Source organism: Eurosta solidaginis, chromosome 5, assembly GCF_040869045.1.
Source record: "Eurosta solidaginis isolate ZX-2024a chromosome 5, ASM4086904v1, whole genome shotgun sequence".
Lineage (NCBI taxonomy): Eukaryota > Metazoa > Arthropoda > Insecta > Diptera > Tephritidae > Eurosta > Eurosta solidaginis.
The window spans coordinates 42,733,450-42,750,639 of NC_090323.1; the positions used below are offsets into that span (position 1 = coordinate 42,733,450).

General features: G+C 39.0%; 1 protein-coding gene across 1 annotated transcript in view; it reads left to right on the top strand.

Annotated features, from left to right (window-relative positions):
• The window catches only part of Pex1 (peroxin 1), a 73,953-nt gene that overhangs the window by 14,885 nt on the left and 41,878 nt on the right, over nt 1-17,190 (top strand). Inside the window, exons 4-10 of the mRNA XM_067787473.1 lie at nt 2,942-3,056; nt 3,131-4,180; nt 4,252-4,367; nt 6,084-6,540; nt 6,612-6,808; nt 6,871-7,070; nt 8,581-9,004. Coding sequence (XP_067643574.1) covers nt 2,942-3,056; nt 3,131-4,180; nt 4,252-4,367; nt 6,084-6,540; nt 6,612-6,808; nt 6,871-7,070; nt 8,581-9,004 — 2,559 coding nt within the window. The remainder of the gene's footprint in view (nt 1-2,941; nt 3,057-3,130; nt 4,181-4,251; nt 4,368-6,083; nt 6,541-6,611; nt 6,809-6,870; nt 7,071-8,580; nt 9,005-17,190) is intronic.

Sequence of the window (17,190 nt, forward strand, 5' to 3'; positions counted from 1 at the left end):
AGTCGCAAGTCACTGTCTTAGACTTTTTAGCAAACGTGATGACGCAACATTTACTAACATTTAGATGGAGATGATTTAATATACACCAATTAGAAAGATTATTTAGATCAGACTGAAGACTAGAACAGTCAATTGTATTTTGAATTTTTAGGAATAATTTAACATTATCCGCAAACATAAGACAATCCGCAGTTGAAAATTGATCAGGAAGGTCATTAATAAATAGTAAAAAGAGGAGAGGCCCAAGATTTGTACCATGGGGGATACCTGACCAATCATGTATGTAAGTTTGAGATCTAGCGGATTCCAATTGGACGAAAAGTTTTCGTCCCATAAGAAAACTTGAGAAAAAATCTAGAAGGTTTCCGTTAATGCCGAATGCTTTGAGTTTTTCCAAGAGAATGGAGTGGTCTACCTTGTCGAATGCCTTAGAAAAGTCAGTGTAAACTACATCTAACTGTGCTTGGCTCTCAAAGGCGTTAACTATTTTGTTTGTAATTAAGACCAGATTTGAGCAAGTTGATATCGAGGGTACAAATCCGTGTTGATGTATAGAGATATATGATTGAACGTGATCGTACAGTTTAGCTTTGACCACGTGATCGAAGATTTTTGCAAAATTACTTTGTTTCACAATGGGTCTATAGTTAGATACGTCATTTCGGTTACCCGATTTGTAGACTGGCAATATTGTGCAAAGCATCCAAGAGTCTAAAAAGATACCTTTACTTAAGCACTTATTGAATAATTTAGCGATGGGAGTAGATATGATTGAGTTAAGTAGCCTGAAAAATATTGGAGGAAACCCCTCGTGATCAGCTTTTGAGCTGTTTTTTAGAATAGATATTGCGTTCGCAACATCCTGTGGCGAGACGCTAAAGCCATCAACTTGATCCAATGTCAAGGCATTGGGCGTTGCATAGTCACTAGGTGCATGAATTTCATATACTTTTTGAAAAAAATTTGCGAAGAGAATCAACTATGTTGTCGGATACAGTACCATCGTAGGACAGGGTAGTTGGGAACCCACAACTTTTCCGTTTCGTGTTGATGTATTGCCAAAAACTTTTAGGATTTTGTCTCAAGTTGGATTCAATTCTAAACATATGTTGCTTGTAGAGAAAATTATTCAAACAATCAAAGTCCTTTCTTAGACGGATGAAGACTGAATGGTCGGCCTCTGAAGCCGTTGTTTTATACTTTTTGTAGGCTTTATTTTTTAAATTTTTGAGATGACACAATCTGTGATTGAACCAAGGAGGCTTATTGTTGGACCTTAATTTATGTTTAGGAACAAAATTTGAAATCATAAGAGTAAATATCTGGGTTATCTTGCTGTATAATAACTGTGGATCATCTAGGGAGTCTAGAAATGACCAGTCAACATTATTAAGATAATTATTAATTCCAGTAACATCTGCTTTATTATAGTTATATGACTTGGTATCATCAACGACGTTCTTATCGAATTCGCAGAATTGAAATTCTATGGTTAGTGCTTTGTGATGAATACTATTATTTAATAATGGTGCAATGCATTCCCCACAAGAAGAATTCAAATCAGCAGAAATAAAAACTAGGTCTAAAAAGCGATTTAAATAATTAACAATAGAATTAATTTGATTTAAGTTATAAGATAATATATTGCTCACAAACAGTATATCGATATCTGGTCTCAAATTGGATGGTGAGGTTAAATTATCAGTGGATATCCATTCAATATTACCTAAATTAAAGTCACCAAGGTAAATAAGTTCATCGAATTGAGTTAAATTATTGTATACCAAGATTAGGTTGGCTAAATGCAATGAAAATACATTTTGATTTAGAAAATTTAACTTTAACACAGATCTGTTCAATCTTATTGCCATATGAGTTAAGATCCACAGCACTACTGCACAAGTCATTTCTAATAGCAATCAGCACTCCACCGCCACGCTCAAGCCCTGAACTTTCAGGACAACGATCCAAGCGATAAACATGGTAGTAATCATCAAAAAATTCACAGGATGAAATATGTTGATTTAACCACGTTTCACATATCACAACAATATCATAATCATGAGCACATACGTTACGCCGAAGTTGCGTTGATTTTGTTCGCATGCCGCTGACGTTGTGATAATACATTGTATACTTTGATGTCATGTTAGTTGAAGAAGTAGACGCATTGTGGTTGTCATTGTTCTTGGACACTTGGTTTGGCGGGTCGAAAAACCCGAAATGGTTGGACCCTTAGGGGCTAATAACACCAATAGTTTGGCTTGGGTACCGGGCCACAGAAGAGTGGAGAGAACCGAGGAAGCGAACGAGCGACCGAAAGGCTTAGACCATTTCTATAGGGTCTCACACAATGAGGGAAGAATTCAGACTGTGCGAGGCATGCCTCATATACTGCCATGGAATTCCTGAACTACGTCAAGCAAAGGCACTGATAGGAGGATATAACACAAAACGATATAAAGCCATAATTAACCTCCCAAAAAGAAGTCTTAGAATTTTACCAAGTATACTCATAAGTCACTGCAGACGTAATAGCCACATGTAAAAACTAGGCACATAATCTCCGTCGGCTCTGTGACAGCGAGGATGAGAACACAACCTTCTCTAATGTGATGTTGTCGCGAGAATAAGGCTAAGGATCCTTGAAGCGCTTAAACTATAAAGTAAGCATATACACCCTCTAAAGCCGAGCACCACCCTGGATTTCTTCAGGGAGATTAGCATGGATGAGGTGCTGTGAAGTGATTGAGGGTACAATAGACCTATAGGTCTCATGGCAATACCTCACAACAGCCAAATCTATCTAGCTATATCGATAAAATAATGCAATTTGGTTTCTATACTCTAAGTAAAAATAGTCTGTTCCTATAAGTTAAGAAAATTCAGTATACAAATTTCGGAATTTTTATTTACATATTTATTCTCTTAATTTTCTCAGGAGCTTAGCGGCGAAAAAATCTCTAACACTGTCCTAGATCAAACACGCATTGTCAACGCAACACAAATTCTTATAATATGGATAAACAAATCAATGCAAGTGGCCTTAACAGTAGGTAAGTGAAACTTGGTTTTAATTTTTTTCAATTTAAACTGCCCAAATAAACTAAACAAATAAAATTCTTTGCAGATCGTTTACGTCCCATTGTCGCCTATGGCCGTATAGATCATAATACAGAATTGGTTATATCACCAAATTTGTACAAAAATATTACAAATGGCACTACCAATGGAAATTCATCCGATACCAGTGAGTCCAGTCAACATAGTACAGGTCATTTAACACGCAGTCGGACCACAGCGCGGCTACGCAATCAAAAGGATGACACCAAAGTTGAACCAACTCAATTGGTACGCTCCACCACGGCGAGTAATATTAAAAAGTTAACACGTTCAGATTCCTTAGCCAAAATAAATCGTCAGGATAAAATGGTACGTTTGAAAAAGGATTTGCTGCGTGAAAGTACGCGTATTTTTGAATTTCGTGCTATTAGTGGTGCTTGGCTAGATCATGCACAAATCTCCGATGTTTATTTAAGTAAAAGTAATTGGCCTGAATATATGGAATTGGATAATGTTTATTGTATACAAACGTTAAGCGAACAAGAATATTATGTTAAAGTGCGCGTGTTGGCAGATGATGAACTGCCACGCACTGCACACGCCAGCATACAAGTCAATGTAAATCTTATGCAAAAATTAAAATTAAAAGAAATGGAAAAAGTGATGCTTAAACCGAAAGCGGCAGTTGTAAATTTTGTAGAAAAAATTGAGCTATTCGCGCAAAAAAAGACGCATTATAAAATTTTGGAAAATGCTTTTAAACGCTATGTCATAGAGAGAACACAAAAATCAGCAATGCTGCTAAATCAAAATGAAGTTTTACGCTTAGAAGATAATCTTGTGGTGACTGCTGGCATATTGCCCTCACATTTTCGTTATTGCGTTATAGATGCGCAATTTTTGAAGGAATCAAAAATTTATGCTGCCGATTTGCTGCGTGAAGTTGAGGATTTAGTTGAAACGCAATCGAAAATAGAGTCACCATTGAGTGTTAAAGATTTAATACGACTGCCAGCATTTGATGAAATTGTTGTCAATTTAGCAGAAGAACTGAAAACAAATTTGTGCTTGGATGCAAAAAACTCTGTGCTTAAGCAAGGGAATGTGCTTTTAGCGGGTAAGTGTATATGATAGTGTAAAACTAAACATTCAAATTACACACGAAACGATTGCTTTCTCTACCAACAGGCACTTCTGGTGCGGGAAAAACGGTGCTAGTCGAACGGGTGTTGGATGAATTGACGAAAAAGCCCTTTTGCTGTTTCTTTGACATCTTCTACTGTTCGCGGAGTAAAGGTCGAAAGGTATGTATTTTTCTTTGACTACAAATAAAAGATTGTTCGGCTATATCATGTACTAAAATTCACTAATTTAAAAGTCTCGTTAGACTGTTTTTACCTCGTCACTGGACGTTCGGTTTAGACGAGACTAGTAAAAGTGTGCAGAAACGAAAACAAAATTTTTCGGTTGAAATATCGCGTCACTATAACATTAAAATATACCGCTCGTCGCGCTTTAATGCCTTATGAGAATAGCCCACATTTGTCATATAACTTTCAATCTCCCTTGTGCGGCCGAAACACGTAACGTAGTCTTCTTCTTATTGTAGCGATTGAGACACTCCCAAAAGGGTTTTGGATAATATTAACGATGATGGTGGTATTTTGCCGAATATTCATTCGACATGTTCCAGAAATTAGCGACATTAAGGTACTAGTCGCCTGTTACGACAGCCATGCCTACCGTCGAAATATTCTAAGCCCCATAACCCGTTGGGGCGCTGCGGAACGTGAGTTACATCGACAGGTGCGAGATACCCCAGCGAACACGCTACAACAACAACAACAGATAAATGTAATAAATCTAAAATTTTCAAGACTGCGTTGTTGTTGTTGCTGTTGTAGCGATAAAGACAGAGAGGTTTTGGGTAGTGTTATCGATGTTGCCCAATATAAATTCGGTCCGGGGTGGACCATAATGAGAGGGGTGTTAGAGGCGTTGGTTCCACATTACAGTTGAAGAGATGGTTGGTGTCATGTGGGTACACATTGCAAGCAGGACATCCGGTTTTATGTACCGGAGATACTCGGAATTTTTCCCGACCAAGGGCTGTCATTTCGGTGTAACTCCATTTAATCTGTTTTGTCCCACCCACAAATTGTCATCCTCCCTGCGGATCCTTGCAGCGGAACTGCGTCATATCCTCCTGCTTCGGGAAGGTATCGAACCCCATCCGGGACCTGTACCTGATCCCGGTCAAGAGAAATGGTTTGGCTGCGTTTGCCGGAAAAGTATCTTTTTAGGACGGTCACACTATTGTCAGTGTGTCACGTGCAAGGGATGGTTGCATCGGACGGGATGTTCTAGGCTAGACCCAAAACCCGACGTCCTCGTGAAAAAAAGATGATGCCACCCCAGTTTCCAGTATATTGAGACGTGCGGCATGGACTCCCATTGGACAGTGCCTTGTCAAAACTCCAATGACCATTGATAGATGAGCCAACCCAATGATTACGGCAGACCGCATGCCATCCACTTCCGCTAAGAAAGATTTTGCTATCCTGCAAGAGGTGGTGTCCGCCCAACGCTTGCTGTGCTGACTCGAGGCCCTTCTATGCAGGAGCAAACCACATGTGGCCAGCGGAGTCCCGAAATCCCTGCCCATCTTCAGCTGTACCGATGCGGGCTAAGAGGTCCGCTTGACAGTTGCCCGGGATGTCACTATGGCCCGGGACCCAGATATTCTTAATCATAAAATAGTTCGATGCAATCGCAAGCGAGCTCAGTCACTCCCATATCACACTCGAACGCACTATAGTTGAACTCAAGCCCATGATAGCCGCTTGGCTATCAGAGTAGATGCTTAATTTCCTAACCGTTGTAGCACTGGATAGCATTTCATACACCGCATCCTTAATCGCAGCATGTTGAACTGATAATACATAACAGGGTTGCTTGAAAAACTTGTATATAAAAAAACAAAAGCAAATAACACAATTTATTTCACTCTCCATCAACAGGCTGAATCAATACAAAAAGACTTACGCACCATATTCACCACTTGCCTACAAAATGCGCCATCGATTGTTGTATTGGAAAATTTGGATGTATTAGCACATGCTGCGGGCGATCAGGTGACGCAAGATGGTGAATACTATAATCGCATTGCTGATACAGTGCATCAACTAATTGTGCAATACACCACCAGCAATCCAATTGCTGTAATTGCAACAGCTAATAGCTTGCAGAACTTAAATAAACGTCTATATTCACCACGTGGACGTCACCTCTTTCAAAATGTTATCAAACTGCCTAGTCTAGAGCGCGAAGGTAGAGAAGTTATACTCAAAGAGCTTTGTGGTCATATTGAATCGGAAAAATTAGAATTGCGTAAATTTGCCAACTTGACCGAGGGCTACAATAAAGGCGATTTAGTGCAATTTGTTGAACGTGCCATATTCTATGCATACAGAATAAGTGAGTGGATTTGTAAAAAAAAAAATGTTTCAAACGCTGTACTATTACAATCTCTGCAACTTTATTATTAGGTAAAACTCATCCAATACTTACAAATGAGCTGTTAATTGAGTCACTGGCGAATACAAATTCTTATTGCCTGCAAGGCATTGAAAATAATCAAAAGCTTAATGATGATGATAATCTTGAAGAATTGTCTGTCGATGAAGTGCCTGGTCTGGAGCCAGTTGTTTCGGTGTTGGAAGAGGTTTTAATGTGGCCCTCAAGAGTAAGTGTTTACTGCGGCATCAACAGTATAATTATGTTATTAATATTATTTTTATTTTTCAGTTTCCCAATATTTTTCAAAATTCACCCCTGCGCAATCAAGCTGGTGTATTGCTTTATGGCCCACCTGGTACTGGTAAAACTTTTTTGGTATCGAAAATTGCCAGCTCATGGAATTTACGTACAATATCTGTTAAGGGTCCGGAACTCTTGGCTAAATATATTGGCCAGAGTGAGGAGAATGTGCGAAATTTATTTAATCGGTAATATATGATTAACTTAATGATCACTTAGTAATATTGAAAATGATGGCGTGTGCCAGGCCTGGCATATTACGCCAGTGTTCTTCCCTCTTTTCCCTTTCTTCTACTAATAGATGCCCCCTAATTTCCTGCGGGCCTACTGGCAGGAATGGCTCAGAACCAATAGGCCGTCTCGTTGCTACCTCTCTGGCCAGGCTGTCCGCCTGCTCATTACCCTCAACTCCCCTGTGGCCAGGAACCCAGGCCAACAATAGTTCGTTGTGTGCTCCTAGTTGATTTAGCTTTTCAACGCACTCAAAGACCAGTGCTGATTTTATTTCAAATGCCGAGATCGCCTTGAGGCGGCCTGACTGTCGCTGAGTATTGTAGTTTTTTCATTAGAGTATTTTCGCTGAAGGTTCAGGTCCGCGCACTGGCTTATGGCGAATACTTCCGCTTGAAAAATGCTCGGGTATGCTCCCAGGGGTATTGATATCTTGGCGATGTGCGACTTAAAGAGCGTGATTTTTGTACGCTTATCCAATCGAGAGAAAGCAGAACTTAGTGCGCGATATCAATCAGCATAAATCAGCAATTGTACGCTCTTATAATAGCATTATCTTTTCCAGTATTAGATTAAAGAAATCGCCTCGCCTGAAGTCTCGTTTGATTCCAAATACCTCGGTGAGGTCCTTCCCAACCCATACGGATCTGGTGGTTTTGCTCAACGTCATTTGGCAAACAAATGAGGAACCGATAATTTATCGATAAAACCGATAATACTTCGATGAGAAACCGACAATTCGTCGATAACAAGTGCATAACAAATCGATTTTTTTTGATAGCAAATCTATACATTTTCGTTACCAAATTTATAATTTTTTGATAAAAAATCGATAATTAATCAGTAAAAAATCGATATATCATCGATTAAGGTTGTTATCGAGAGCTAATTTATAACATTTAGATAATTCTTCTATACCTCATCTACAAAACGATAGCAAATCGATACATTTTTGCGGCAAAATCGATAAGTTTTCGATAAAAAACCAATAACTCATCTATAAAGCTTGTTATCGGTAACTAATATATAACATTTATATAATTCTTCTATACGTCATCGACAAAACGGCGATAACGAATGCATAACAAACCGATAACTCCCCGAAAAAAATGGAGAGCACTCCCACAATCCGTCAATAAAAATCCGATAACTCATCGATAACAAACCATTAACAGTTCAACAACAGTTTTTGGTTCTTAACTTTCCTGGCCTTCCCCTCTTGTTTCCTTGCTATTCCTTTACTTCCCTTTCCATATTACGCCTATACTTACATACATTCTATATTCTTCTACACAGCGTACCAAATATTACGCTCACCTTACGCTCAAATTCGTTATTTTGCATGCCGTGACCAAAGATGTTTACACATCAAAATAGTTTTGTCGCATATATGTTTTGACCGGTGTATGTGCTTATCCTATTTTCGTACAACAAAAATTATAAAAATATTTTTTTTTTATATTTTAGTGCTCGCAGCGCCAAGCCTTGTGTACTATTCTTCGATGAATTCGATAGCTTAGCACCAAAACGTGGACATGATTCAACAGGAGTTACTGATCGTGTGGTCAATCAATTACTAACTGAACTTGATGGTGTGGAGAGTTTACAAGGTGTAACTGTAATTGCAGCGACTTCACGTCCCGAGCTATTAGATCCCGCTTTACTGCGTTCAGGACGAATAGATCGTTTAGTTGAATGTAGCCTACCAGATGCAGCGGCGCGTGTACGCATCTTTGAAGCATTATCTGCATCACTGAATTTGGATGACTCTGTCGATTTCGATTATTTTGCAACGCGCACACTAACTTACACAGGTGCTGATATACAAAGTTTACTAACATCAGCCAATATGATGGCGGTAAAGGAAGCTCTGGCACAACATGGACATGAGGTGAGTAAAATTTGTGTGATTGATTGGTCATATATAAGTCAAATACGTTATTGGTGAGAATGCGATGAGCGTGAAGGAATGAATTATGTATGGATTTGAATAAAATGTGACTTTTGAATGAGCAAAAGGTTTGCGTAATCTTGAGAAAATACTTTCAATGAAGGATGCACTCTCTAATTTTTAATCAAAATGAGCCTTTGACCTCGTGTAACGGATGTTGTAATTCATGTTTGAAATCCACAACGGAAGCACTTGTCCCCTTAAATGGAAAAAGAAGAAAAACCACGATTCTTTTCTTCATCCCTTGAACTCTTGCCTCATTTATACACGTACGAATAAGCGATTATAAATAAAAGGCAAGAAGAGAGGAACTAACAATTTATATGTTTGTAGTATTTGAGTACGAGTAAAGGTTGTGCTTGGCATATTAAAAGAATCATAACTGCGACAAAAGCAATAACAACTATAGCTATTATCAATACGTGTTACAATATAATATTTTTGTTTTTTCAAACTACATAGACGCTATAAAAGCGCTAAGACCAACTACGATTATAAATTCATAGAGACAAGAAACGAAATGGTATATGTTTGATCGAAGGACAATTAGAACAGTGGAGCAATTCGCAAATAAAAATATGTCAGCATAGAAATGAACTGAGAATCCCTCTTGCAAACAAGTGTTAACTATGTATATAACGCTTTCGCATTTACAATTGACTATTCTCATTTCCATATGACGCTTTCGCATTTTCATGTGATACTTTCTTATTATAATTGGTTATATATTCTCAATTACAAATGACGCTTTCGCATTTTAATTTGATGCTTTCTCATTTATAAGTGACCATTCTCATTTCCATATGACACTTTTGCACTTACAATTGACTATTCTCATTTATAACTGACGCTTTCGAAATTACATCTAACGCTTTCTAATTTTCAAATGAAGCTTTCTCATTTACAAGTGATGCTTTTGCATTTAAAACTTACTTTTCTCATTTCCAAATGCCGCTTCTGCATTTACAATTCACTATTTTTATTTACAACTGACTGACTATTCTCAATTATAATTGACGCTTTCGAAATTGCAATTTACCGTTTTCTTATTTACAAGTGGCTATTCTCATATCGAAGTGACGATTGCGCATTTACAATTGACTATTCTCATTTCCATATGAAACTTTTGCACTTACAGTTGACTATTTTCATTTATAACTGACGCTTTCGAAATTACATCTAACGCTTTCTAATTTTCAAATGACGAGTTCTCATTTAAAAGTGAAACTTTTGCATTTAAAACTGACTATTCTCATTTCCAAATGACGCTTTCGCATTTACAATACACTATTCTTATTTACAACTGACTATCTCAAATACAATTGACGCTTTCGAAATTTCAATTTACCGTTTTCTTATTTACAAGGGGGTATTCTCATATCGAAGTGACGATTTCGCATTTACAATTGACTATTCTCATTTCCATCGCTTTCGCATTTATATCTGACGCTTTCTCATTTATAACTGCAAATGGTGTAGTCCGAGAGGGTAGAACTTGACCTCTTTGCTCTCTATCTCCAGGAAAAATTAAGGACACTAACAGATTTTGGTGAGATGATGCTGGGAATATTCGAGAGGAAGGTTCTCGACCATTGCACAGTCTTATTTTGAAAGCGAAATATGTTGAGGAGAGTTTAAAGAAAGCGCCTGCCTTCATATTAAATAATAAGACTCTCCATATCTCCCCTTGTTAATTGTTTTTGAACTGATCTAACATCTGGCATGAACTATACCATGCTAGTTTTGCACTTCCATGAACAAAGTGTAGAGTATATTTTGGGAGAAGGGCTTAGTTATTTATAAGTTTATTTATTTAGAAAACTCGATTTTCACGAAAGGCTCAAAAGTAGAAACGGGAACAAAGGCTCAGCATTTTTTTAGCAGGCTAGGCTCTGTTGACCTTAAGATCCTCACATTAGGAGGGATTTGGATGACTTATAAGACTAAGAGTGGTCATACCAAATCCAACCCGAGATGGTCGGGCTAATACCTTAATGGTGATATTTTGTGGATCGTACTGGATCAATATCGGCCAAAGACCCATCGACAACGATAAAACTACCCAAAAATTTCTAAGATCATGTGCAGATCCAATGATATTAGGCTAGCAAAATCGCTCATATCTCTAAAGAGAGAAGACTTAAGGCTTATGAATGGGCATGCTAATTGAACATTGCCTTCTTGCGTCGCATTCTTATAAATAAGACCTCGTCAGTAACAGCAGTTGCGGAAAGTGGGAGCTGCAGATAGAAATGGTTGAGCACGTTCAGTGTTCGCGTTCTGCGCTTGGGAGGTCAAGGCTCCAGCCAAATAGCGGTAGTAATTAGGTCCTAGAAAACTTAGTATTTGCGAAGAAGACATAGTTATTTTATAGCATAAGTCCTGGTACGTAATTTGGTGTTTTTCATCTGGTCGTCAAACGAACTGCTAATACCACCTCAAAAAATTAGAAGGGGTATGGAGGCTATCAATGCTTATCGTTACGAGAGCTCTGAAAACAACCCCGATGGCTGCGCTGTATGTCATTCTGCACACTCCACCTGAAGACCTGGTAACAAAGAAAATAGCGTTAACAACTGCAACGAGGCTCAGTGTCTCGGGCAGCTTGAGCGCAGACAATACGGCCATCATTTACAGGACGAACAGACTATCTGATTCCCTATCCGCGCTTCGAGTAGTTTAAGAGATGTGGAGGATTGGCAACGGTGTTCAAATAGCGGACGATGCGATACATATGTGCACAGATGATTCCAAAGTAGCGAAAGGAGTAGGGTCTACTGTGCTGATCTGAAAATAAACAGATCCTACAAGCTGCCAGATCATTGTAGCGTTTTGCAAACGGAAGTATTAGCCGAAACCAAAGCAATTAAAAAACTGGAAGAGAATAGCTTAAACTGCAGCCGTGTTAACTTTTATGTTGACAGCCAAGCAGCAATTAAGGCAATAATTTCGCATAGCATAGCATCAAAAAGTATGTTAGAGTGCAAGCAATCCTTGGAAAGAATCGGAACGGAGAAAAGCATACATCTATATTGGGTCCCAGGGATATGGGAATAGATGGGAATGAAAAAGCGGTTGCTAAAAAGGACGTATCCGGTGAAGATTGCTCCGTAGACGTTCCAATTAGATTCAGCGAGATTAAGAGAAGGCGAGAGGTGCACATTATCGACTAAGCGGGAAAGGCGTGGGTCCAAGTGCGGGGCTGTAAACTGTCGAAGATTATGTGTAGGTCTTACAACCTTAGACTAACAAAGTTGCTTCTATCATTAAAAAGAGTGGACTGTAGACTCATGACGGATATTCTGACTGGACACTGCCTTCTGGCGTCACACGCCTTTAAATTGAGGTTAGTCAGTGATAGCAGATGTAGGAAGTGCGGGTTGGAGGAGGACACGATCGAGCACGTTTTGCGCACGTGCCCTCCGCTTGCCAGGTTAAGACTCCAACTATTAGGAGTAATACAGCTGTCAGAGCTAGAAGCAGCAAGTGGCATAGGTGCTAGAAAGCTGCTAGTATTTGCCAAGAGGACGAAGTTATTTTATAACATATGTAGGTCCTGGTTTTTGATAGGGTTTTTCAGTTTGTTCGTTAAACAAACTTCTGGTAACACTACGGACTTATTCATGTAAGGTCCTCATGTACCGGCTAGTTCAACCTAACCTAAAACATTCAGCCTATGTGAGGTATTCATTGACCCGCCAGTTCAACCTATCCTAACCACTGTGCAACTCTTTTATAACAACAAACAAAAAACACAAATTTTTTACTCCTGTAAAATAATATCTTCATAGTTTACCACACATACATACTTATTCATATGCTCCTGAAAATACGTAGGTACACGTCTATAGTACATAGAATTAGGTTCACAGTACCGTCATAAACATCTTGAAGATACAAAAGATACGTGCGTTGAAGTTTTGATAATAAATTGATGACATTGCAATGGATATCTGTTGTGAAAGAGTGAGTGTGAGAGAGAATAAAGTAAAAAATATTAAATTGTTTTTCAACAAAAGGATATCTGCTTGCTGTAAATTATATGCACAATCATACATAAACAACATACATACATAGTTACATATTTATAAAATCATAGAGAAATATTAGCATGTTTTTATGCAGCGTGAACTTACGCAGCTATCGCCATCCCATCCCTATTCAAACAACCAATGGTAAGCGAATACGTACGGTATTTTTTGGAAGCTAGAAGAAAAATGATAGCAATAAAGATGAAGTAGTACCTATCGTTTTATAATACGTAAAGACAATTTAACAATTTAACTGAAGTATATACAAATATCTACAAATCCCAATCAGTGAAATGGAAAAGAAAACTAACGAACTGTTGACACTGATCGAACAAAAGAAAGGTATGCATAAGTCACGTAACGGATGTTTCACCAATTGATATTCGATAATCGCGCACACGCATACACACAAATTTATATACGGTTCTAGCAATACAGTATTGTGCGATGAAATAGAATCAGCGTCAATGATATTAACTGCCTACATTTGATAAGGCTAATAACACCTGCCGACACAGCTTGCACTTTTTCAAAGGACTTCGCAATACGGAATCGAGATCCATCACCTGTTTTCCCATATATATAATTATTTATTTATTTATTTGGATTAAAGTCGACACAGACACAAAGCGGTCGACTACTAAGACAATATTAACATAAATTAATGTTACAATTAAAAATAATTAAATACAGATGTATATATTAAATTCAACCATACATATGAAAGAAAGTACAAATAATCAGGCCAGACGTGAGAGTATTGAATTATGCAACGCGGTTAACGAACATCTCGAAGATACAAGCTGATGTAGTTATACAAGTTATTGTAGTGCGAACACCAGTTACGCATTAGATTATTTTTGGCAAAATTTTGCCGGCAAAGTGGTAAATTAAAAGGCACAAAGTGCCTGGACGTTCTACCAGGCACAGCAAAATTTAGTCGACTCACAAGATCAGAGGAGTCAATCTCGCCCATAATGAGCTTATGAATGAACATTACCTCTAGTACAGTTCTTCGATTTTCTAAAGTTGGCAGATTAATAAGGAGAAGCCTATTTCTATATGGTGGCAAATGCACACTTGAATCCCAGTTAAGACCACGCACCAGACACACGAACAATACTCTAAGAGTGGGTGTACCAACGATGTGTAGAGCGTCTTAGTCAGATACGGATCATTAAACTCGTTAGCCCATCGCTTCACGAAACCGAGTATACCCATTGCTTTGCTTATCATTGATGAAATATGCGTACTAAAAGTTAGTTTTGGATCAAAAAGAACGCCCAGATCACTTATAACAGATATACGCTCCAAAGGCGTGCTCTTTAGTGTATACGATGTCAAACTTGGCTTCACTCGGTGAAATGTCAATAGTTTGCACTTCGAGCAGTTCAAAACTAGTAGATTTGCAGTACACCAGCATTGAAATGAATCCAAGTCTGCCTGAAGAAACTCCACGCGGGAAGACTCCGAAGGCAAGTATGAGTAGCAGAGTTTAACATCATCCGCATACATAAGAGTTCGGTAATGTATAAGAGTTTGTGGTAAGTCATTTATAAACAAGGTAAAAAGTAATGGACCCAAATGACTACCCTGAGGCACACCAGATGTTACATCAAACAGCCTTGAAAGACTGTTTTTAAACAAAACTTGTTGAGTGCGATTCGCGAGATAGCTTTCGACCCATACAAGTAAATGCTTCGGAAACGCAAGTAAATCAAGTTTGTAAACTAAAAGCTCATGATTGACAGAGTCAAACGCTTTACTGATGTCGGTATAGATCACATCCGTTTGCCTATTGTTTAAAAAACCATCCATTACAAAAGAAGTGAACTCTAGCAAGTTGGTAGTGGTTGATCTACGCGGCACAAAACCATGCTGGCAGGGCGACAATATAGAGCTACACATGTGTTGAAGTTGACATGTAATTATTTGCTCAAATGTTTGGGAATAGCTGAATCCTTAGCTATACCTCTATAGTTCTCGATACTAGACTTACTACCTCTTTTCTGCAATGGTATAATAAATGATTTATTCCAAATCAACGGAAAAGTGGCAGATTTCATTGGAATAATTTATATATCGGCTCAGATAAATTAACTGCACAGTATTTGAGCTCACAACTAGGAACACCATCTGGACCCGGAGAAAAATATTTAGAAAAATCGGCAGAAGATCCTGATCCCTTGAAACGTTTATAAAGCCTAGATTTTATGTTATTGAGTCTCATAAGTTGTCTTGTGAACCAAGGTGGTTTACTTGTTCCAACACTAACACATCGGAGGAGAACACAGCTTTGCTGGCAGGTGGGAGTCAAAGTGTTTGAGTCGCTCAAGCTAATCCGAGGGCAAATTGAAATCGCCAAGAACTACTAAGCGATCTTTGTCTCGCAACCGAGAGTACAAGTTGCGAATAGCTAACTTATGGCAATTGTAAACATACATATCCGACCGGGCGGAATATATGAGCAACAAATATATAAGCTAACACATCGCAATGAAATCTTTACTGCTATAAACTCAATAACAAATGTGTTGTCCGACAACAACTCGGATGAAAGGCTTGAGTCCACGGCAATGGGAACACCGCCTGCTCTACATATACGATCACGCTGGTAAACGGCGTAGTTGCTTGAAAAAAGCTCAGCGTTAAAATGGGCAGGTTTTAACCAGGTCTAGGGGAAAGCGACAACCTGCGCTGTAAAAGCGAAACTTTTAAGAAAAAAGGTATTTAATTTAGATCGTAAACCATGGACATTTTGGTAGTGAACGACAAGAGAGAATGAGTCGTTTGGCACTATATTGGTCTTTTTCTTGTACAAATGCACCACAGAATGCTCCGGCCAAAAAGAACAGTCAAGAACACTATCAACATAAAGGTCTGGCACAGTTATTTTGAAAGATGAAATTTCTCTTTCATATTTAAAGTTAAATTTGAAAACTTCTACACTAGAATTATTAAGGTTAAGTTTAGAGCATAAATAATTTGAAATATCATTAACACTCAATGAAGGGGAAACAAAAAGCTCTTGTTTGTATACAAGATTTGCGAGGCAAAAATATATAAATGACAACCCCCACAATCCATGGTGTTATGCGGACGGTGCCTATTGGATGATTTGCAGCAAGGAGACACATTCCTCGGGAAGTATTAATGGCCTTACCACAGTAAGGGGCGCTGCTGTGGTGGACGCTTCTTTTCCCATATTTAGTACGGGACCGCTGAGCCGGCCTTATACGGCAGGTGGTCGTACGACTCGAGATCTTATTTTAAAAAGAAGGATAAGAGAGGAAGAACAGAGTCAAGGAAGACAAATATGTAATGAGCGATGCTTCGGACTCGGGGAGTGAAATTAGTAAAGAGTCAGCAAGCTCCGTGATGCACAAGCATACAAATCCAAACGGAGAAGTAGAGTTGGGAAGGGTACGGAGCAGAGTGAGTAAAAAAACTCTCTCGCAGTACCGTGCAGCACTAACGCTTGGGAGCAATGGTCAACCCAACAGTACTGGGGAGCGGTCGCTTGGAGTGAGCTCGTGAGGCAGTAGATGTAAGCCGAAGGCAGTTCAAGAGGTTTGCTACGATAAACCCTTGGTCCTGCGATTGCTACGTGGAGGAAGAAGCTAAAGAAGAGGCAATGTTCGGCGGAAAGCGAAAAGCCTGCTTTCAAGAGGCAGAACGGACCCAGGGCCGCGAGGCAAGACAGCCGCATAGTCAAGACAAGTGGATCTAATGCTGGAGGACAGATTGTCCTCAATAGCTAGGTAGTAATACCCTTGAAAGCAACAACCTCGAAAGCTGAAAGTCAGAGAGAGGACGTTGGAGGCGGAGATGTGCCAACCACGGTTGTGGAAGCCAAACGGAGATAACGTTAAGACTCCGGATTTTTCCGAGGTGCAAAGGCAGGTAGCAGGTAAAGCAGTCATTGACTGTGGCGCTGGTTCATCGTAACAATCCTTTCGGATAGATGACTGCTGAAATAAGGAGCTCCGTAGAGAGAGAGAGCTAATTAGCTTTATGCTCAAGATGATCCGGGAAGAACCAAATAAGCCCATTTCAACCTCTGATTCGGCGGGCTCGTACAATGGCGTGAGGATG